Raw genomic sequence first — 22,166 nt, 5'->3', positions numbered from 1 at the left:
TTAAGGGAAATTCCTGGGGGTTAGGGACAGTAAGTGGGGGAAGGACAACCTCCCAGCTCCTAAATCTTTGGAGAATGTGAGACATGGAGCTGAGATGAAGGGCAGGATGGGGAGGCAGAGACAAACAGAGGTGTAGAGAGGGGACAGGGACCTGGAGAGCGGGGGACAGAGACCCAGAGGGAGGGGGACAGAGACCTGGAGAGTGGGGGACAGAGACCCAGAGGGAGGGAGACAGAGGATCCAGAGAGAAGAGGGACAGAGACCCAGAGAGGAAGCAGCAAGGAGGTAGAAGAGAGGCACAGAGGGAGGAACGGGCACTGATGCGGACGGCAGGGAACCTCAGGACATGGATTCGGGCGGCAGAAAGAGGCCAAGGCAGGGAGAGGAGGTGACAGACAGGCCAGACTGCAGGGAGGGGCCAAGAGGGAGACGAAACGCAGACAGACACGGAGGCAAAGACCCAGTGAGAGACAGAAACACAGAGCGTTCTAGGGAGAGATGGAAATAGAACTAGTGTTGGATACGGGGAGGAGAAGGATGGACAGCTGAGGGGGAGAGGCAGAAAGACAGATGAACAGGGAGACAGACTGAGAGACGAAGAAGACAGCTTCGAGACAGCAAGAGACGTGGGCCTGATACAAAGACTGGAACACAGATGTGGCATAGGAATTTGTCAGGGGAACTAGGGGGATGCATTGTCCCAAAACTGAGCCATTCCTGACATGTGGAACTAACAGTGCAAAGGCTGGGAGAGTCCCATACTATCTGGGACATATTGGTGGCCCTAGGTGGAGTAAATCTGGCCAGTGGAGTAAAATCTGGGATTTTCCAGTTCCCCTGGGAGTGAGTTACCAATCAGCATCATCTTCTCACCGTCTAAGCGTCCCTCCAGTCCCCCTGCCCTGGGAGACTAAGCCGTTTGCCTTCCTTCATTTTCAAACTCCCAAATATTCCCAAACTAAAGATTGTGTTTTCCCCATGTTCCTAGACTTTGATGTATTCATAGAGGTATCTCTGAAATGCACTCAGCTCCAAGGGGTGGAAGATCTATCTCTTTCGTCTCCTGAAAATGCATTACAGTGATGCCTCTTGACCCTGGCAGCACATTTCAGTCTCCCAGGGCACCTTTCAAAATAAAATCAATGCTCAGGCCCCATCCCTACGCGTTGTGGTTTAAGTGGTCCAGGCTGGAGTTGGCTCCGAGAATTTTAAAAGCCCCTGAGGGATTCTGCAGGAAGCTGGGCTGCGACCCATCCCTCTCCCTGTGCCTGTGGTTGTGAAAACACAACCCTGATGGCTCCCAGGGGACTGAGAAACCCAGCACTAAGTGGCAGAAAACCTGAGGTGGGTGGGGGCAGGGGGCGCCGCGGTGGGGGGACCACGAATACCGACTTCATTGCCAATATTTGTTTGTTTTACAAACATTGACAGTTAAGCACTGTGCAGTGGGTGCAGCAGGATTCAGATCCTGTTCACCTGCCCCCACCCTCAAGCTTCCAGTCACAGCCTTGAAGGATGGGGGGCGGGGCAGGCAGAAGAAACACACTTGCTTGTGTGTATGTGTGTGGGTGGTTTCCAGGAAGCCCTCCGGGGGAGGCGACACAAAATAGAGGTGGAAAAGGGTGCTGCAGGCCGGGTCACAGCAAATGCAAAGGTGTGGAGGTGTGGGTTTTTTTTTTTTTTTTTTTTTTTTTTTACCATCTTTGATTTATATCTGGCTAAGGATATACCAGAGGAGGCTTGGGAGGTGGGTGCGAGATTAAAAAAAAAAAAAAGTGTGGAGGGAGTCAGGCTACACACAGCCCCCAGTGCCAGTGCCAGTGCCAGGCTGGGATTCGTGTGTGTGTTGGGAGAGGATTGTAGGCAGAGAGGGGCTGCGTCAGCTCTGGACTGCTGGAAGACCCCCCTTAGGATTGGAGGGGACAGATAGAAGGATGGGGTGGGAATTCAGGGGGAGAGCAAGCCCAGGCGGGGAGGCGGGAGAAAGCAGCAGAGAATCCCCCCCCAGGTCTCAGAACGGTGGTCCTGAAGAAACCAATGTCCCTTTCCTAAGCTGGGAAAATAGTCCAACATCGCCACCGTGTGGTTGCTCAGTTTTGCTACCAAAGACTCACGCGCCGGTGAGACTATGCTCCAAACAGGACGCTTTTGAGAATCAAAGACAGCGCTATGATCAATTATGCTGGAACAATTGGCTTAAAATGTTTGAAATCCAGGAGCTAAAATTATAGACTATGAATCTGTTCATAATTGGAATTTGCTAGGCCTTTCCCAGGAAACCCAGCATATACAGTCGCCCTATTCATAAGCCAGCTTTCCAGATATTGAGTTGAAATGAAATTGCTTCTTACCAAATGAGAAGGTAGACGAAGTTCACCAAAGGTTGGGGTGTCCCCTAGGGCACTGACCTGGGGGTTCTGGGGATAGAGGCAGGGAATAGGGAAGAGATATCAAGTGAGGGGATTGCTAACAGACAGCCTAGCGGGGGTCTGGACACTCACAGCAAAGGGCATTGACAGTGAGTGTCGAAGGTTGACTGAGAGTTTGCAAAGAAGATGTGTTGATACACTATGATAGTTATGAAGAAGGTGATGAAACTACAGATCCTCTGCAGTTTACAAAATCCATCTCAGGCTGCCCTTGCCGTGGCCTTCTGGGCCCCATCAGACAAAGTTTTTTTTTTTTTTATTTTTGGCGGCTGACCTGTGCAGGGAACCGAGCTCTTGACCCTGGTGTTACAGTGCTGCGCTCTAACCAACTGAGCTAACCGGCCAGCCTCAGACAAAAATCTTTTTCTGATGGAGAAGAAAACCAGGGCTCGGAGAAAAGTGATGCGTCTGAAGTCCCCTGCCGTCTGTGTCGGTGCCAGGTGCCGAATCAGCCCTGCTCTTTCTCCCTTCTGTGCTCCTGTACTCAGAGCTGTAATGTCCTTCTCCCTCTCTGAATGCTCCTGACAGATTCCTACTCATTCCTCAAAATCCAGCTCAGTTTCTGGGACCCTAGCCCCAAACCTGAGAGTCTGGGCCCTCATCACCCGCCTCCCTCAGACCCAGGAGTTTGTGCCCCCAGCCCCCTCCTCAAATGGAGCCGTCGGACACTGAGCAGCCCCAAGGCTGTGCGCTGGCCGCGGCAGCGTGGGACAGCAGGATGTGCTGATTCAGTTACATTTATTTGGTCTTGGAGGCCAGAGTCATGGTCAGGGCAGAGGCAGGGCTCTTGGACTGGAGGATCCCGTGTTTTCTCACTGCTGAGTCTGAGAGAGAACAAGAGACAGAGAGAGATACACAGAGACATGGAAGGAATGAGAGACCCAGATTATAAAATGGGACCAGAGAGACAGAGATTCAGCCCCCACCTCTGCCCTCTCTTCCCACTCACCTTGTTGAAGAAGTAGATGGAGGCAAGAATAGTGAACACTGCCATGGCCAGGGTCACATTCTGGGGGAGGAGGTCAGAAGTCAGGACCCTTCCCCTCCCTGCCCCTGGCCCTTCCCCAGGCTGCCCTCCCCCTGTCAGACCCCTCCTCACTTCCTGAAAGTTCATGGCCATCAGTCCTCGGCTGCACACGCTCACTGGCACACACCTGCTGGACCTCTCTCTCCCTTCCCTGGGCCTCTGAGCCAGAGAGGGGAGAAGCCACTGGAACTGAGAGGGGGTCGTCTGGGAGACCAGAATGGTGGCCATGGTGACAAAAGAAGGGCATTCTGGGTAGAGGGGACATTCAGGTAGGGGCTTGTGGGAGAGGCACAGGTGGACATAGTAAGTCACGATTCAGCATCAGGACATATGAGATTGGACAGTCTGGACCTTGAACATCACACTGAGGAGATGTTTTCCCCAGAGAGTGCTGGGGAGCCATGGGAGGATCGTGAGCAAGGGAGGGACAGGGTCAGCTCTGGGTATCAGAAATGTCTTGGAGCAGGAGGAGGCTGAAGGGAGAGCAGGTGAGGTGGCCTAGGCAAACTTTCCTCCTGCAGTGTCTTGCAGAGGCAAGGTTGAAAGACGCTGCAGTGGTCAGCTCCAAGTGCGAGCGTGTGGTCAACAGTCTGGGGGACGGGAGTGGCAATTATAATGGTAGAAGTCAGGGTGGCGGCGGCAGCAGCAGCAGCTTCCCGATCCACACCCTTGACCTTGACAGCCCATTGGCAGCCCCGACTTTTACTCAGCCAGCCTTCCCACTTGTTTTGTAGGCACCTTTTTGTCCATCGTGGCCTTAGCACTAACTTCCAGGCTACTAGAAATACAGAGGATAAAGAAATGCGGTAGATGCTCAGTGTGCGCGGATTCCGTATTTGCGAGTTCGCCTACTCGCTAAACCATGTTCGTGCCCCGCAAGAGAAGACTCACGGCCCTCTCGGTCATGCGCAGACACGTGCAGAGTGGCTACAGATTTGGGCTGTGTTCCCGGGGGAGGTGCCGCAAGGCGACGCCCAGCCTTTTGTCTCGACTCTGACAGCGATGTCCAGAGGAGGGAGACAGGAATCGAGGCTGTGGGGCCAGTTGCCCCATTTGAATCCCAGCCCTGGCACCTGTCAGTGGAGCGGCCGCAGGAGGGTCCCTGAAGGCTTCTGACCCTTGTTTTGTTCTTTTTCCCCTTTTTTTGGAGGCTGGCAGTACTGAGATCGAACCCTGGACCTCGATGTTATCAGCACCAAGCTCTAACCTGCTGAGCTAACCGGCCAGCCTTTTTTTCTTGTTTGTAAAATAAAGAGAATAGAATCTATCTGGATGAGTCATTTTTAGGATTAAAGATTATAATCTATGCGACATATGGGTGTGTATGTGTGTATATATGTACGATGGTGAAAAAATAAAATTAAAAGTTCGTGAAAAAATAGAATTAAAAGATAACACAAATATATCCACGAACTTTGTGAAGATCCCCGGTATATTCCCCTTAGAAGCACTGGTTCAGTATTCGCTGATTCAGTGTTCACAGTTACACAACATAACTACCGTCAGTAATGAGAATTGACTGTAAAATATCTCAGGGAACCCAAAACACAGAAAATTCCAGAAGGCAAGACATTCAGCCGAGCAACTAGCATGGTCTCTCCAACAAGTCTGTGTCACAAAGCAAAACAAAGGCAAGTGGATTGCCTCTATTTAAAAAAACCGAGGCCGGCCCGTGGCTCACTCGGGAGAGTGCGGTGCTGATAACACCAAGGCCACGGGTTCGGATCCTATATAGGGATGGCTGGTTGGCTCACTGGGAGAGCGTGGTGCTGACAACACCAAGTCAAGGGTTGAGATCCCCTTACCGGTCATCTTTTAAAATAAATAAATAAATCGGTAAGAGATACATGACCAGGTTCAAATGGTGATCCTGGACTGGATTCTGATTTGGACAAGCCAGCTGTAGAGGGTATTTTGGGAGAAGCTGGTGGACATTTGAATAGACAGTGGGTATCAGATAGGATGAAAGTATTATCATCATGGAAAAGAGACCATTAACTGGAAACTAAAGGTTAGGAAATTGTAGCTACAGTACGATCTCATTTTGGTAAGGTACATATATGAAAAAATGTGCATTAAAAAATCTGGAATGATGCTTTGCATCAATGTTGCAGCAGAAAAAGCAAGCACCATTCAAAAGAGATTATCTGGAGAGAGATTAATGTAGGGGACCATGTTCAAAAGCAGAGAGAGGTTAAGATGGGGGCAGTGACCAACGCAGGATAGTGCAGCACCTGGAGGCTTAGTGGCAGTGCAGAGCTGCCACCACCCTGCTGTCAGTTGAATTGAGTCCCCCTAAAAGATATACTGAAGCCCTCACCCCTAGTATTTATTGATGTGACCTTATCTGGCAGTAGGACATTCGCAGGCGTAACCAGGTTAAGATGAGGTCGTAGCTGGTATACTTAAAAGGAGAGGAGAAGAGACACAGACACAGGGAGAAATGGCCACGTGATGACAGAGACAGACACTGGAGCGATGCATCTACAGGCTAAGGTTGCCAAGGACTGATGGCAACACCAGAAGCTAGGAAATTAGTGCTAGTGTTACTGTTACACCTCAAACTGCAAAATTTACCACCACAGTGTGTGACAAGTGCTTACTTAAGATGAAAATGGCATTACATTTGCGGGTGGAAGACATGAACAGCAACGTGTTCTGATTGATGGCAATTGGGTTTGGTACTATCCATGGTTTAAGACACCCACTGGGGGTCTTGGGACATGTCTCCTGAAGATAAGGGGGGCTACTGTACACGCAGCCTCAGTATCAAGGGACAGGGGAGGAAGTGAAGTCACCTAACCCCGAGAGGGGGCCCCCGAGGAGCTGTGCTACAGTCCACACCTCCCATCCCCTCAGTTCCTGCTTCTCCCACTGCTAACCCTAAACCAAGTCCAGAGGGCAGAGGGGCCAGGGTGGTGCTAAGGCAGAGGCCAGTCTGGATGGCACAGAGCAGGATAGAGAAGAGCAGAGAGTGGATCTGTGGGGAGTGGGCAGGCAAATGGTGAAACAACCAGGACCTTTTCCCCCTATTTACTTGTGGCAGGCTGAATAATGGCCCCCGAAGACGCCCACTTCCTAATCCCCAGGGCATGTGAATACGTGACTTTACACGGGGAAGGAAGGGGCTTTGCAGATGTGATGAAGTGAAGGATCTTGAGATGGGGAGTGAAGGAAAGTGAGCCAAAATGCTGGGTACTGATCAAGCTTTATTACAGGAAGAAAACCTGCTGGGCTGTGCTCAAAATGGAGAGCAGCACCAGGCCTGGGGGTGCGAGAGCTTATATAGGCTGCAGGGAAGGCTGCCGTAGTCAGGGAGGGGTTGGTGCTGGAGTGGAAGGTAAGGCTGGCGGATGCCATCAGGTGGAAGGCTGCACCCACGCGGAAGTAGAGGAGTTTCTATTTCTCAGAAACCACGAGGTTTCTTGTAAGGAAAAGGCTGGTGGCTTTTTTGCGCTTACTGTGTGTAAAATGGTCCTGGTCACGTCCAAGATCCATCATTCCCGCCTTTTAAGTATAGGGAGAAGGGAAAAGGGGCAAAGGTCTCATTCTTCTGAAGCTACTTCCTGCTGGAGATGGGCGAAGATATGAAAAAATAAAAGATTTATGTTGGTGGGTAAAACAAGTAGGTGGTGGGGTATTGGTTTCGTGTGGGGAGGCTGTATTCTTGTGGGGGAGGGTTGCTGATTCTGAGGCTGATATCCTCCTCCTGTGAAGAATTCAGTGACCTTTTGATTGATGAAGGCCTGCATGTGTTCCTATAAGAAACTAGAGAAACACTGAAAGAGGCAGGGACCAAGAAGAGGGATAAGTCCCATCACGGCCAGGGGCCTGACATGTCTTGTCCTGAAGTCATCCCCCATCACTATAGCCTCGGTGAGTGGTTTGGGTGAAGAGGAAATATTTTTATGGGGGGGGGGGACACTGGATTCCAGCAGAGTCTCCTTTGGAAAGAGCTGTCCAGCAGTTTTTACCCCTTTAAGAACATGATGTGGCAGTTGTCTGGTCATAGCATGTTGTGGGAACGTAGGTCAGGGATGTGAATGGGTCTTGTAGGGCTCCCCTAAGGATTCTGGGCAGCAGGCCCAGGAGGTTGGAAAGTGTCATTCCCCCCACCCAGACCTTGGTTACACACTGTGAACAGGGTGTGGCACGTGTCTCTGTTGGGAAAAGAAGCAGGAGGAAGAGAGAAAAGGCAAGCGTTCAGGGGCTGAGAGGTTGAGAGGGTGCATAGTAGGACAGAGGAGTAGAGGGTGACCTCGTCGGGGGCGTGATCGCAGAGGGCGCCCTGCCAGGCTGATTCAGTCACCCACTCGAGGAGGTCTTCAACCCTGGAGGTGGCGGGTTGGGACCCGTCTTGGAGCAGCTCCTGTGTGAAGGACGTGAGGTGGCCTGCAGGGGTGAGAGGATCATCGCCGGGGGGAAGATCTTTCTTCTGGGATTGGGGGAAGAGCGGGGGTCCTGGAGATGTTCAGTTTTGTGGGTCCTAAAATGGACGCAGTGTGAGGAGGTGTTGGGTTGGGGTCGAGCAGAGGGACCCCTCTGGATTGGTGTAAAGTCTCGGGTGCTAGTTTTACCAAGGGTAAGTGATACCAAGGGGCCTTTCCGAGTACCTTTACTGCCGTGGGGGTGGTGAGAAGTGCTGTACAAGGCCCTTCCCAATGTGGTGAGAGAGGCTTTGGGATTCGGGTTTTAATATACACTTGCTGTCCCGGGCTCAGTTTAAAGTCTGAGGGGGCAATGGGGAAAGGATGAGGTGATAGAAGGTTGGCCTGTTCCTGAAGAAGATCCCTAATGAGTGAAAGAGCAGGGAGATACTGGCCCAAAGGTGATGAGCTGGACGGGAGAGGCGTGAGAGTGAAGGGCCGACCATACATAAGCTTGAAGAGGCTGAGGCCAGTGGGCTTGTGGGGGCAGCTCACAAGCGACTGAGTGCTAGAGGGAGAAGTTGGGTAAAGGGATTGAGAAAGAGGTCTAAAGCCTCCCTGCAATTATGTTCTAAGGGTTGTGAGTGTTTTGGGATGAGAGTGGCTGGATTTAAGGAAGGGCAAGGTTTAGAGAACTGGGAATTTTCAGTGAGGGCAAGGTGGATAAGTGGTAGGCAAGAGGGGAGAGACTTGACACGGCCTTATGGCTGAGAAGGTCTTGAAGATGATGGGGGAACAAATGACTGTCTGTTCTCCAAAAGTTAGTTTAGAGCTTTCTTGTGTTTAAAGGGCAGCTGCCGCCAAGGCCCATAAACAGGGAGCCCATCCTAGAGCTGTGGTGTCCAGTTGTTTAGAGAGGTATGAAACAGGGGAGAAGATATCTCCCGCCTCTTGACCCAAAACCCCGACTGCCAATCCTTGGGTTTCAGTGACATACAGGATAAAAGGATGAGATGGGTTTGGGAGGAATAGAGCTGGGGCTGCGAGGAGAGCGGCTTTTAATCACTGGAAGGGAGAATGAATGGGCTTTGTGGGATCTAAAGGAATGGCAGGATCCCCTTTGGCTGCCCCATAAAGTGGCTTTGCTAGCACGCCACACGCCAAAGTTAGGAATCCATAGGAGCAGATACCCTGCAAGCCCCAAGAAAGGAAGGATTTCACCCTTTGTGGTAGGAGTAGGGAGTTCAGAAATTAGACTCTTGAGATCCAGTGTTATTTCTCTGGTGTTGGGGGTGAGGTGGACTCCCAAGTAGGTGACTGAAGGAGAAGGAATTTGGGCCTTGCTGGGGACACTCAATATCCCCTGCAGGCCAGGAAATTAAGGGGATCAACAGTGTGGGCCTGTGAATGCTCGTAGGAGGGGCTACAAAGGAGGAGGTCATCCACGTATTGTATCAAAGTTCTAGAGGTGGGGAGAAGTTCAGATAAGTCTTGAGCTAAGGCCTGGATGAAGAATTGGGGGCTCTCCCGAAACTCCTGAGGTAATATTGTCCAGGTGAGTTGTTGGGAACAACATGTATCAGGATCAGTCCAAGTGAAAGCGAACAGGTTTTGACAGGAAGGGTATAAGGGGATAGAAAAAAAGGCGTCTTTCAGGTCAAGTACAGAGAAGAAATGGGTTGTTGTTGGGATTGTGGATAGAAGAATATAGGGGTTAGAAATGATTGGGGTTATGGGTAAAATGGCTGCATTAATGGCCCTGAGGTCTTGAACTAAATGGTATGAGCCATTAGGCTTTATAACTGGAAGGATGGGTGTATTAAAAGGTGAGTGGGTATGCTGTAAGAGATGAGAAGAAAGGAGTTTGTGTATGATGGGTTTTAAGCCTATTAGGTGTTTGTTAGTGTTGGGGTACTGTGGGACATTAGGGAACAAAGAGGGGTTCTGCAACTTAACAAGGATAGGGGAATGGTGTGTGGCAATGGAGGGAGAAGAAGCATCCCATACTATGGGATTAACCTTGTCTGAGGGGAAGGGGAAGGCGCAAGCCTCAGGGGCCAGGTCTGGGGTGGCCTGTAACAGGAATTTTGTAGCTGGAGTTAAAGTGTCCAGGGTAAGGGTAGCTTTGAATTTGGAAAGGATGTCCCATCCCAGTAAAGGGGCTGGGCATTGAGGCATTATTAAAACTTTGCATGTGAGTTGGGTGTGATGTAGGGTGTAGGAAAGGGGTTGAGTGATCCGTGGGTGGTGTTCTGATCTTGTGACCCCTACTATTGTGATAGAGGACGGGGTTGTTGATCCTGCATATTCAGGAAGGGTAGAGTAAGTAAGTGGCCCCTGTATTGATGACAAAAGAGATTGGCTTACCTGCTATGAGGAGAGTTACCCTGGGCTCATGCATGGTGATCTCCGTGGGGGCCTCAGGCCCTGGGCATCGTCAGTCCTCCTGGGCAAAGCTGAGAAGCTCCAGTAGGGATGGCTGTGGAGCTAAAAGTTGTGGGTTAGGGACTGGGCTGCTCCCTCTCTGGCGAGTGGAACAGTCGACCCCCCAGTGACCTGGCTGTTTGCAGTGAGGACAGGGCCCGGGATGGGGCCTGGGGTTAGAACAAGCCTGTACCCAGTGGCCCAGCTGACTGCATTTGAAGCAGTTCTCAGGTGGCTTGCCCCTAGAGGCAGCCAGCTTTGGAGTGTGTGAGCCTCAGATGGCATTCGCCAGGAGCTGGTATTTGGCCTGATCTCTGTTGTAATGATCTTTCTTCTCTTCCTCCTCTCTATTAAAAACCTTGAAAGCAGCATTGGGGAGGTCTCATTGGTTTGTATTTGGACCACCCTCAAGTGTTTTTCGAATATCATGGACTGATTGGGTAATAAAATGAGAGTGTAAGAAGGCCATGCCTGCAGGGGAGTTTGGGTCTATACGTGTGTATTTATGTAAAGCCTCAGAGAGGCGGGTTAGGAACTCACTGGGATTTTTGGTGGATCTCTGTGTGATCTCTCTAAGCTTGTCATAATCAACTGACTTGTGAGTAGCCTTTTGGATGCTGTAAATCAAGTGTGTGATCATGTTATCCCAGAGATCCCGGTCCCCGTGTCTGGCCTGGTAGTCACAATTTGGGTCCATGCAAGGGATGGCAGTGGCTCCCACAGGCCGCCTATTATTTTGGGCACGTACCTCATCTGCCTGTTGTCAGGCCATTATCCAGACCTGCTCCCTGTCTTCAGGGGACAAAGTAGTAGTGAGAATCATAAAAATATCATGCCAGGTGAGATCATAAGACTGGGTGAGATACCCAAATTCCTTAAGATGTGTGTCTGGGTTGGATTGGAAAGATCCCAGTCACTTTTTGATTTGGGAGAGATAAGAAAGAGAAGAGATATGGACCTGGGCAATTCCCCCTGTCCCTGCTACTTCATGGAGGGGGTATAAAGGAGCCAGAGCTGAGGTGGCGTTGTCACCTGACAAGGGGGGAGAAAGAGAGGGGTCGTGTGGCTGAGGACGAGCATCTTGAGACCAGGTGTGGGGAAGAGAGGGAAAAGGTGGAGCGGTTAGTGAAGGATCTGGAGCGTAAGGAGGTGGTTGGGGAGCAGAGGACTGATGGATCAAAAGATAGATCCGAGTCCAGAAGGGGAGGTTGGGATGAGCTAGGAGAATTTGAGATGTAGGACAGTTTTGACAGAGAGAAGGATGCGATCGAAGATAGAAGAAGGCTTGAGCATAAGGAATCTCTCCAACTTTGCCATTTCAGTGACAATAGTTGTCTAAATCTCTAAGAATATCTAAATAGAGAGGGCTATCTTCTGGGCACTGGGATCCATTGTCTAGTTTGTATTTAGGCCAAACCTAATTGCAGTAGAAAACAAGGTGTTTGTGTTTAATATCTTTCTGGAAGCCAAGAGTTTGGCCAGGAGACAGCCCCGAGGCATAGAGTAGAAAATAAGGCATAGAGCTTGGAGGTTTGGATTGTGAGGATCCGATTTAGAGGGTGAGAAAGGAGGTGATCAGTCCTAGTAGAAGAAGGGTAACACCAAGGAGCATCCTCATTGGTGTGCACCTCCTTTTCAAGAGAGGAGCCACCGACTGGCTAAAGGAGCATCCTCCAATAGCTGGGGCACATGAGAGGCGTTCCCTCAGCCAGGCACCTGGGCTTTGTAGCAAGTAGACAGTAGTCATAGAGAGTAGTCAGGGGAACCCATAGAAGTAGGACAGACCCACTGACTCACCCTGAATTGAGGCCGATGGTGGATGCATTGGTCTGAAATGGCAAAAGGAGAGAGTCCCAGAGGTGCCCAGTTCAGCAGATCCAGGAAGGGCGGTCGGGAAAGCCAATCAACCCAAGAGAGGGGATCATCTGAAGGTCCCGGCCAGGACCCTTTCCAGGTTTCGGCACCATAATGAAAGAAAGTGAGCCAAAATGCTAGGTACCATCCAAGCTTTATTAAAGGAAAAAAATCTGCTCGGCCGCACTCAGAATGGAGGGCAGCACCAGGCCTGCCTGGGGGTGGGAGAGCTTATATAGACTGTAGGGAAGGCTGACGTAATCGGGGAGGGGGTTGGTGCTGGAGTGGAAGATAAGGCTGGCAGATGCAATCAGGTGAAAGTTTGCACCCACGCGGAAGGAGAGGAGTTTCTATTTCTCAGAAACCACGAGGTTTCTTGTAAGGAAAAGGCTGGTAGCTTTTTTGTGCTTACTGTGTGTAAAATGGCACCCGTCATGTCCAAGATCCATCAGGGAGATGATTCCGGATTATCTGGGTGGGTCCAGTGTCATCACAAGGGTCCTTATAAGAGGGAGGCTTCTCTTCAGCTAAGCTAAGAAAATACAGAAATAAAAATTATCAAGAGTTGGGATAACCGTACCGGCCAGATGCAAAACGAACAAACAAACAAAATAAAGTAAAAAGAGGGAGGTGGAAGGAGATTTGATTATAGAAACAGAAGTTAACTTGACTGAAGCAAGGAGTTCTGGTCAAGATGGCGGAATAGAGGGTTCCCAGCGTCACTCTGTCCCATGAATCAACCAATTTACAACTATAAAAATGTGACATCAGCAAAGCTGGGGCTGCTGGAGCTCAGGGGAAGAGGAGGAGAGACCTGCAGAGTTCAGGAAGGTGGGAGAAACCACGATGAGAGAAAGAAAAAACTGCTCTGAGCGTTTCGGGCTGCGGCCGCTCTAACACTGGAGCTGATGAGCACATGGAGCAGGAGCCAGCGGAAGCTGCAGCTGTGCCCTTCAGAGGGAGTTACTTGGAGGCAGCAGGAGAGAAGAGGGCCCTGGCAGCCCCCAGGACAGCAAGACCACTAATAGGTTTTCCATGGACTCACGTAGGAGCGAGGAGCCAGAACAACTGAAAAAAGGGGAGTTGTTCAGAGGCTGGTGAGTCATCACAAGGGACTGGCACAGCGCCCATCCCATGAGAAGTGTTTGGAGCACGGACGGTGGGGGAGATGGGCCCACCAGGGAAACACTGGGACACAGCAAGGACAGCTGATCCGACCCCAATCAGCACAGGACCACTCAGAGGAGATTGGTCAGGAATGCAGAATTGCATGGGGTGCAGGTTGATGAAAAAACTCAGGCCCAGATCAGAGATTCTACAGAACACAGATCCACTGGGTCTCTGGAGAGCTGAAAGTACCTATAAGATCAACCATTAAACCCTCAGCTGCACAAAAAGCCTTCCCTAGGGAAACAGCGCAAAGTAGCAATTTAAACAAACACACAGCTCAAGTACTGGTTCCCACAGGAAGTCCCCCCGTATTAGAAGAAAAGGACAAGAAATTAGGGCCCAGGCACATCACCAGCACCTTGGGGCCTGCCTGGGAACTGGAGGCTTGGATCTGGGGACTGGACCCCACTCCCACTTCCAGGCAAACTGCGCCAGTGCCTCGGGGCCCACCCAGGGACCCAGGGCATGGAGAAGGGGACCGGACCACACCAGGCACACTGAGCCAGAGCCTTGGGGCCTGCCCAGGGACCCGGGGCATGGAGAAGGGGACCAGGCCTCTCTCCCACAACCAGGCACACCAAGCCAGCGCCTTGGGTCCTGCCCAGTGACCTGAGACATGGAGCCAGGAACCAGACCCTCCTCCCACAACCAGGCACACTGCGCCAGCACCTCAGGGCCTGCCTGGGGACCTGAGGCATGGAGAAGAGGACCGGCCACCCCTTAAACAACCAGGCACATGGCACCAGCACCTTGGGGCCTGCCTAGGGACCGGAGGCATGGAGAAGGGGACCAAACACACCCCACAACCAAGCATACCGCCAGTGCCAAGGAGCACACCAAAAACAGCACCTCCAAGTGGGTGGCCCACCACAGCCACCACAATAACCTTGTCTGCCACAAAAGCGGCTAGACACCACAATTACCATGCAGATGGTATGCCAGCCACTGGAGTGCATTGACACAAGGAGAGTCACGAGCAGAGATAAAGAAAAGAAGAGGATGTCTCTCTCCACAAAGGCCATTCCAGAGTGACAGAAGAAGCATCCGCTCTATGATAGTATTGGGGGACCTGATCACACCTCTCAGCATTGGACAGATCATCCAGGCAATAAATTAAGAGTAACCATTATTCTTTCAGAAGGAGAGAAGAAATCTAGGGTAATTAGAGCTGGGAGGGGGAGGAATATGGGAAGGAGAGAGACTGGACAAGGGGCATTAAGAATAATTATGATTGTAACAATATGTGTGCTAGTAATACTGATTTAACAAACATATCTCAATGTTCAACCCCCAAAATATGTATAATCGATTTTGATTCAATAAATAAAATAAATTAAAAATAAACGAACAAAACAAAACAAATTGACTGAAGCAAAACCAATCCCACACTTGGCCTGGAAGACGGAGGAAGAGGCCATGAGCTGCAGAATTCAGCTCACGAAGCTGGAAAAGGGAAGGGAAGGGATTCTCCCCTATGGTACCCAGAAGGAGTGTGGCCCTGCCCACACCTTGATTTCCATTCAGTGAAGCTAATTTTAGGCTTCTGTCTTCCAGAACTGTAAGAGAGGGAATCGATGTGTGGCATTTTCAGCCACTAAATTCGTGGTAACTTGTTACGGCAGCGATAGGAAACGAGTATATTAATAGACAGAAAGTGCTAACATCTCGGGATAGAATATGGTGTCTACTTTCTTAATTTGGCTTCAGTGATTTTTCAAAACTTTGGTCAGCTCCTACGCCCCTTTGGCAATACAAAAATTTCTTTGAATCTCTCTCTCTCTCTGTTTGAAATAGGGTAGAGTCTTCTGGAATAGAGAAGTAAAAGGAACTGGAATTTTTAGACAGAGGAGAGGCCTGGAGGTCTGACTTGGCAGAGGGAGACAAGACACCAAAGTGGTGCCGTGCAATGTGATTTTATTATCATTCCCATATGCTGAGGCCAACAGATCAGGAGACAAATGATCGATTGCCATTGAAAAGAAGGTTTGTCACACTCACAGGTTCCCAAGAGGAGGGAGTGCACCCTGCCATGAGGGCAAGCACCAGGGTGAGTCAGGAGGCAGAGGGAAAGGAGGAAGACCATGTGCAAAAGCCTGTATTGTGGTTTCTACAGGAACGAATGAGGCAGGGCAAGCAGGCTAGGATCGACTAGTTCGAATCATTCCCGTGAGCTCTGGCACCCGGCCCGAGGTGATTAGCACAGGGAATAGTGGCTCAGAATGCAAGAGCTCCATAAAGGAGGTGGCTGGGGTGTGGGTTCTGCATTGGTTGCTGTGCATATGAAAAGTGTGCTCACAGGTGAGTCCTTTACCATTTCTAGCAATTGGCAGCCCAGGAAAGGGCCATCCCTCCGTGGTCAGCAAGGCCCCAGTTGTCAAAGCATCAAAGTACTGAAAATAAAATTCATGGTTAATACAGTTGACTTTGATAACTCGGAGGGATCAGTTCTGTCACTGAGATGAGGATTCAACGGGGAAAGAGGGTGACTGAGCCCCATCAGCAATGTGGTGAACCACTGGGGTACTCAGAGGGGGTGCCTGGATGCTCAGGTCAGAACTCAGGGAGCAGGCTGATGAGGCGTCTTTATTTATTTAAAGAGCGTTATTGTGGAGCCAACCTCCAAGACAGCCCTAGTGATTCTTGTCTGCTGCTGTTCACGCCTCTGTAGTCCCCTCCCTCGTAGAATAAGGTCGACTTGCGAAACGACAGAATATAACGGGAATGACATGGGGTTACTAAGGCGTAGAAAGCACTGTTCTCTTTTGGGTGAGTTGGTCTGGGGGAAGCCAGCTGCCATGTCGGGAGGATGCTTGAGCAGCCCTATGGAGGGGTCCATGTAGTGAGGCACTGAGGCTCCAGGAAGCTTAGAAGTGGCTCTTTCAATCCCAGTCAAGTTTTCAAATGACCACAGCCCTAGCTGATACCTTGACTGCGACCTCCTGAGATGCCCTGAGTCAGAATCACCCAGCTAAGCCACTCCCAAATTCCTGACCCACAAAAACCTGTGAGAAATAATAAATGTTCACCGTTTTAAGCTGCTAAGTTTTAGGGTAATTAGTTACATAGCAATAAATAACACAGTGACTTAGTAGTTACCCTTTATGAAACCCTGTTCTAAATGCTGAGTATACTTGAATTCGTCTAATCCTCAAAGCAACTCTGAGGTACAGACTATGCTCATTCCAGTTTTGTGAAACAAAGGCACAGAGAGGTGCAGTAACTTGCTCCAAGTCACACAGCTGTAAATGGTAAAGATGAGATTTAAACTCAGTCTGTCCAGCTCCAGGGTCTGAGTGCTCAACCACTGAGCCATGCTGGCTTTGGCCAGCTGTGGGTGGCACTGGAAGAAGATGAAATATTCAAGAAGCCCAGGAGAGCCTCGAAAAGCTTCAATATTTAAGGAGCAAGGAAAGAAACAACAGATTCAGAGTGGGGGAGGAGGAATGGAAGTGAGAATAGAGAATGTGAGTCTAGAAAGTGGGTCAGGGGTGGGGGTTTCCCCCTGAATCTGTGTCCAGGTTAAAGGCACCTGAGTTCAAGTCCCAGCTTTTTTTTTTTTTGTCTTTTTGTCTTTTTCCGTGTCCAGCAACAGATTGCAACCCTCAGCGTCGCGCCCGTACCGGACCGGGACCAGCAACGGGATCGCAACCCTCGGTGTTGCTCCCACGCCTCGCTCAGCCAGTGAGCGGGAACCGGTCTGTATGTGGGATCCGAACCCTCAGCGGGAGCGCCACCGCGCTTCCCAAGCGGCACACTGTAGCAGTGCGCCACCGAGCCGGCCCTCAAGTCCCAGCTTTTTTTTTTTTTGTTTTTTTGTCTTTTTCCGTGTCCAGCAACAGATTGCAACCCTCAGCGTCGCGCCCGTACCGGACCGGGACCAGCAACGGGATCGCAACCCTCGGTGTTGCTCCCACGCCTCGCTCAGCCAGTGAGCGGGAACCGGTCTGTATGTGGGATCCGAACCCTCAGCGGGAGCGCCACCGCGCTTCCCAAGCGGCACACTGTAGCAGTGCGCCACCGAGCCGGCCCTCAAGTCCCAGCTTTGCCACTCATTATTTCCTTAGGAAAGTTACTAAACCCTTCTGTGCCTCAGTTTCCCCATGTGCACAATGGGGATGGTGATAGCCGTACTAACACCTCCCAGGGATCAATCCAAGGCTGGCAAAGGCCCTGGGGGAGCTGGATCCCAAGGCCTCCTGTGGCTCTGAGGCAGGCGTGCTGAGACCTGCTGTCATGGGGGTGCTGAGGCAGAGGGTAATGAGCAGGTGAGGCTGCGGCACAGACAGTGAGCTGAGCTCCGTGTCTGGGCTGTGTGGAAATGGCTGGGCCAGGGTTTCAGGGCAACCCTGCCAAACCTCTCCTGTTGCTGCTGCTGCTACTGCTGCTGGCCCAGGCCCTGATGGAAGGACCCTTGGTGTTCGTGGCTCTGGTGAGGTCCCCTAGCCCCAGCCTGACCTCTGAGTCCCCTCAGGCCAGCCCTGACCCTATCCCATCCCATCCCCAGGTGTTTCGTCATGGTGACCGGGCCCCACTGGCCTCCTACCCCACAGACCCACACAAAGAGGCAGTCTCCACCCTGTGGCCACGTGGCCTGGGCCAGCTGACTGGGGTGAGAAACCGGGGGTGGGTGTGAGGGGTGGGGCGGGGGTGGGGAGGGGTCTGCTGAGGCTGCTCTGTCCCTAGGAAGGGGTCCGCCAGCAGCTGGAGCTGGGACGCTTCCTGAGGAGCCGCTACGAGGCCTTTCTGAGTCCTGAGTACCGGCGGGAGGAGGTACTGCCATACTGACCTCTACCTGGCCTCTTGACCTCCCACCTTTGACCTCCATATACTCCAACACTTCCATTGAGCTTCCATCTCTGGCCTTTGATCTCCAGCAGCCTGACCTGCACCGTCCCTCTAATTTAGGACCTCTGAGAGATCGACTAACCCCCATGACCCCTGACCTTCTTTCAACCTGAATCACCTCTGGACCTCTAACCTCCATCCAGTCTGACTTTATTTTCTGGCCTGCACTTCTTCTGACTCCCATGGGACCCAATCAGACCTTCTGAACTCTGATGTCTGACTCCTAAACTTGGTTGATTCTGTCTTTGAGCCTGTGGACTCAACTGCCCTCCTGACCTCCAACCTTTGACATCAATTCCTGACCTTCCTTTCCTGTCTCCTCCTGTCTTCTGACATTCCTCCAATTAGGATCAGTCTTCCTGATGTCTGACCTCTGATGAACATATACTGAACTCTAATCCTATGTCTCCCACTTGTCCTCCTCATCTTGACCTCTAACCTCCAGCCTCTAATTCTGATCTTCCTTTCTGATCCTCTTTGATCCAACTGACCCCCTTACTCCAACATGTTCACTCAACTTCTGACCCCCAATCCAACTGCTCCTGACATTGACCTCTGACCCTTGACCCCAACTTCTGACATTGAAGGCCAGACACTTGAGCCCCCGTCCTGAGTTTTGACTCCCAACGTCTTACTCTTGATCCTTCTTCATGACCTTCTACCCGGAACTGAATCTGAAGCTTTTGATTTGCTGCCACAGCTGACCTCTGACCCCAACCATGGTCCCCTGCATGCCCTCTTCCCACCCTGCCCCAGGTGTATGTTCGCAGCACGGACTTTGACCGGACACTGGAGAGTGCTCAGGCCAACCTTGCTGGGCTGTTCCCCGAGGCTGCCCCGGGGAGCCCCGAGGCCAACTGGAGGCCAATTCCAGTGCACACAGTGCCTGTTACTGAGGACAAGGTCAGGGGGCTGGACCAGGGGTGCGGTGAGGGCAGGAGAGGGATGGAGAGTGACAGAGACACCAAAACAGAGAGAGACTGAGGCAGCTCTGGGCCTGCCTGGGTCAGCTCCCGGAAGCCTGAGATAGCTAGAAGCAGTGAGACCATCCCCGGGGCCAAGCTGTCCAGATGGGGGCGAGCTGCCACCCTGACGTTGCTCAGCTAGATCTGAGAAACTGGGAAAGAGACAAAGGCCTGAGAACCCTGACTCCTCTGCTGTGAGACCCCAGGCATGCTGCTGTCCTGAGCCTCAGTTTCCCCCAGCTGCTGAGGTTCCCCATGCGCAGTTGTCCCCAGTACCATGAACTGCTGCAGGAGGCCACTGAGTCTGCTGAGTACCAGGAGGCCCTGGAGGGCTGGACGGTGAGCAGGGCTACAGGCAGGGCCAGCAGGGTGGGGCGCAGGGGATGGGTGGAGACTCACCAGCCCCCTGTACCCAGGACTTCCTGACCCGCCTGGAGAACTTCACGGGGCTGTCGCTGGTTGGGGAGCCGCTCCGCAGGGCATGGAAAGTTCTGGACACGCTGATCTGCCAGGTGAGTCCCCACCTCCTCCCAGCCAAGGGGTTAAGGACACCTAGGTTCAGATGTCAGCTTTGCCACTAACTAGCTGTGTTCCCTCAGGCGAGTTTCTTAACCTTTCCGTGCCTCAGTTTCTCCACCTGCACAATGGGGATAGCAACACCCGTATCAACACCTCCTGGGGTTGCCGTGAAGATTAAAATGGGTCAATCCACGTAATGGGCTTACAGCAATGACTGACACACCGTGAGGGCCCGATGAGGGTTCAAGGCTAAGCCTTGGCACTTTCTCCTCCACTGTCCTGTGATTGGAAAAGTGTCAGAACCCAAAACTTGTGCAGCAGGAGCTGGCCTGAAATGATGTGATGCTCTTGACAGTCTTTGTTTACCCCAGTTCATGACAATGTTGCTAACTGAATAACATTAAGGAATAACAATTTGTGTGATTAAGGGGCTGCCCAGACCCTGCTGGGTGTGTTCTGTGTTGTGTGGTATTGGCACCATCAGACTTTCTAAAATCCAAAATGTCTGAATTCCAAACACCTCTGGTCGCAAGGGCTTCAGATAAGGGTTTCTAGACTGTGTAATGATGATAACTCCTATTACTAAATAATCGCTGTTGTCCACACCATGTTTTCCTGACCAGCCCCAGCCCCTGAGAGGCTTAGATGAGGGGTGGGAAAGAGTATGTCACAGTTGATGGGGGCAGCACAGGCACTGGGAGGATGGGGGTTGGGGGTGGGGAGCATGAGGGGCTCAGGATGTCCATCTTTGTCTTCTGTCCCTGTCTCTCTCCAGCAAGCCCATGGTCTTTCCCTCCCATCCTGGGCCTCCCCGGATGTCCTGCGGACACTTGCCCAGATCTCAGCTTTGGATATCGGGGCCCATGTGGGCCCACCCAGGGCAGCAGAGAAGGCCCAGCTGACAGGGGGTGAGGTGTAGAGCCAGGAGGCAAGGGGGCCTATCTCTTGGAGGTGGGGTGGGGGGAGGGGTTCTAAGCTCTCTGTCCCCACCCTCTCAGGGATCCTGCTGGATGCCATCCTTGCCAACTTCTCCCAGGTCCAGAGCCTGGGGCTGCCCCTCAAGATGGTCATGTACTCAGCTGTGAGTTTTTTGGAAGGGAGGCAATGTCACGTGGGCACAGGCATGAGGGTGATGGTGACTTGGGTGAGGAAGAGCCAGTGGTCCCAATGGAACCTCAGCCCACTGCCTTGGGTAACACATATCTCCAAACCCTACTCTTGGACCATATTACTAGAGGTACAGGGTCTGGAAGTAGGGAGGTGATAGTGTATGGGAGAATTTAGTTCCTCTGGAAGGACAGGCTGTTTAATCGAGCTGTCCAATCATATTTTGCATCGATTTGACCATTCTTTATTAGTGATTACCTATAAATGGTGGGACTGCCTTCAACGTGAAGAGGGAGGAAAGAGCAGGTTTTGGGCAGAGGGTTGGATTTAAGGAGCTTTGGGGACATCCGGGAGGCAGCTGGACACACAAGTCTAGAGTTTAGGAGAGAGGAGACATCAGGAGAGGAAAAGTATTGTCTCAGCCCTTGGGTCCACCTGCAGCATGACAGCACCCTGCTGGCTCTCCAGGGGGCCCTGGGCCTCTATGACGGGCACACCCCGCCATATGCTGCCTGCCTTGGCTTTGAGTTTCGGAAGCGCCTTGGGGATCCGGATGAAGATGAAGGGTGAGGATGGGGTGGTGCTCAGGGTAATGGGTGGGATGGAATTCTCAAGAGGAGGGGTGATGTGCCAGGCAGAAGGCACACCTCAGGCACTGGCCTGGAAAGGGAATTTTATGGCATGGTGTTAGATTGTCAGGTGGGCGTCAGGAGTGCCAGTTTCCTTCATGCAGCTCCTGTCCCTGCATATCAGACTTCAGTTTCTCCAGATTTGAGGTCAGTGGCAGGGGAGGCAGGGAGGTGCCAGCATCTCCTCTCTCCCTCCAGGAATGTCACCATCTCCCTCTTCTACCGCAATGACTCCACCCGTCTGCCTTTGCCCCTCAGCCTCCCTGGGTGCCCAGCCCCTTGCCCACTAGGCCGCTTCCAGCAGCTGACTGCCCAGGCCCGGCCTCCGGATCACGGGGTCCCCTGCCATGGCTCGTATGAGCCTGCCACCCTCTCAGGTGACAGCCCTCTGTGCTGGGGTGGGAGTCAGGGGCCCCAAGTTCTGGGACTCACAACCCTCATGTTCTCTCCACAGCCACCACAGTGCCTCTACTTGCTGGAGTTGTGGCTGTGCTAGCAGCTCTCACCTTGGGACTGGGCCTGCTGGCCTGGAGACCGCGCTGCCTGCGGGCTTGGGGGGGCCCTGTGTGAGCCTAGAAAGCTGGGCACCTCCTCCTCCCAGCTAACACTGGATCCCAACATGTGCGGTCACCTGATGCTCTGGCTTCTGTGACTTATTGTGTCTGTGCGTGTGGGGAATGTGGGCTGGGGGGGCTCCCTGGCCTGGAAGCCACAAGCAGTTGTGTATGCGCATGTGTGCACCTGTGTGCATGTACGTGTCTGTGAAGGTCCGTGTACATGCATATGTGGTACATGTATACGGACATTCAGTGTGGATGTGTCTGTACTTA

The 22,166-nt window shown here is 52.0% G+C and overlaps 1 protein-coding gene across 1 annotated transcript; it reads left to right on the top strand.

Moving 5' to 3' along the window:
• The first annotated feature begins 17,589 nt into the window (after positions 1–17,589).
• Positions 17,590–21,906, top strand: ACPT (acid phosphatase, testicular). Its single transcript, XM_008592484.1, has 11 exons — positions 17,590–17,700; positions 17,776–17,880; positions 17,955–18,041; positions 18,873–19,019; positions 19,322–19,420; positions 19,498–19,593; positions 20,376–20,508; positions 20,599–20,681; positions 21,149–21,273; positions 21,535–21,713; positions 21,791–21,906. Exons 1-11 carry the CDS (start codon positions 17,590–17,592, stop codon positions 21,904–21,906), a joined length of 1,281 nt encoding a protein of 426 aa, XP_008590706.1.
• Positions 21,907–22,166: the final 260 nt, after the last annotated feature.

Source organism: Galeopterus variegatus, unplaced genomic scaffold, assembly GCF_000696425.1.
Source record: "Galeopterus variegatus unplaced genomic scaffold, G_variegatus-3.0.2 Scaffold7957, whole genome shotgun sequence".
In the NCBI taxonomy this organism is placed as follows: Eukaryota; Metazoa; Chordata; class Mammalia; order Dermoptera; family Cynocephalidae; genus Galeopterus; species Galeopterus variegatus.
Note: the sequence above shows the minus strand (reverse complement) of the source record. Positions and strands in the feature narration are given on the sequence as shown.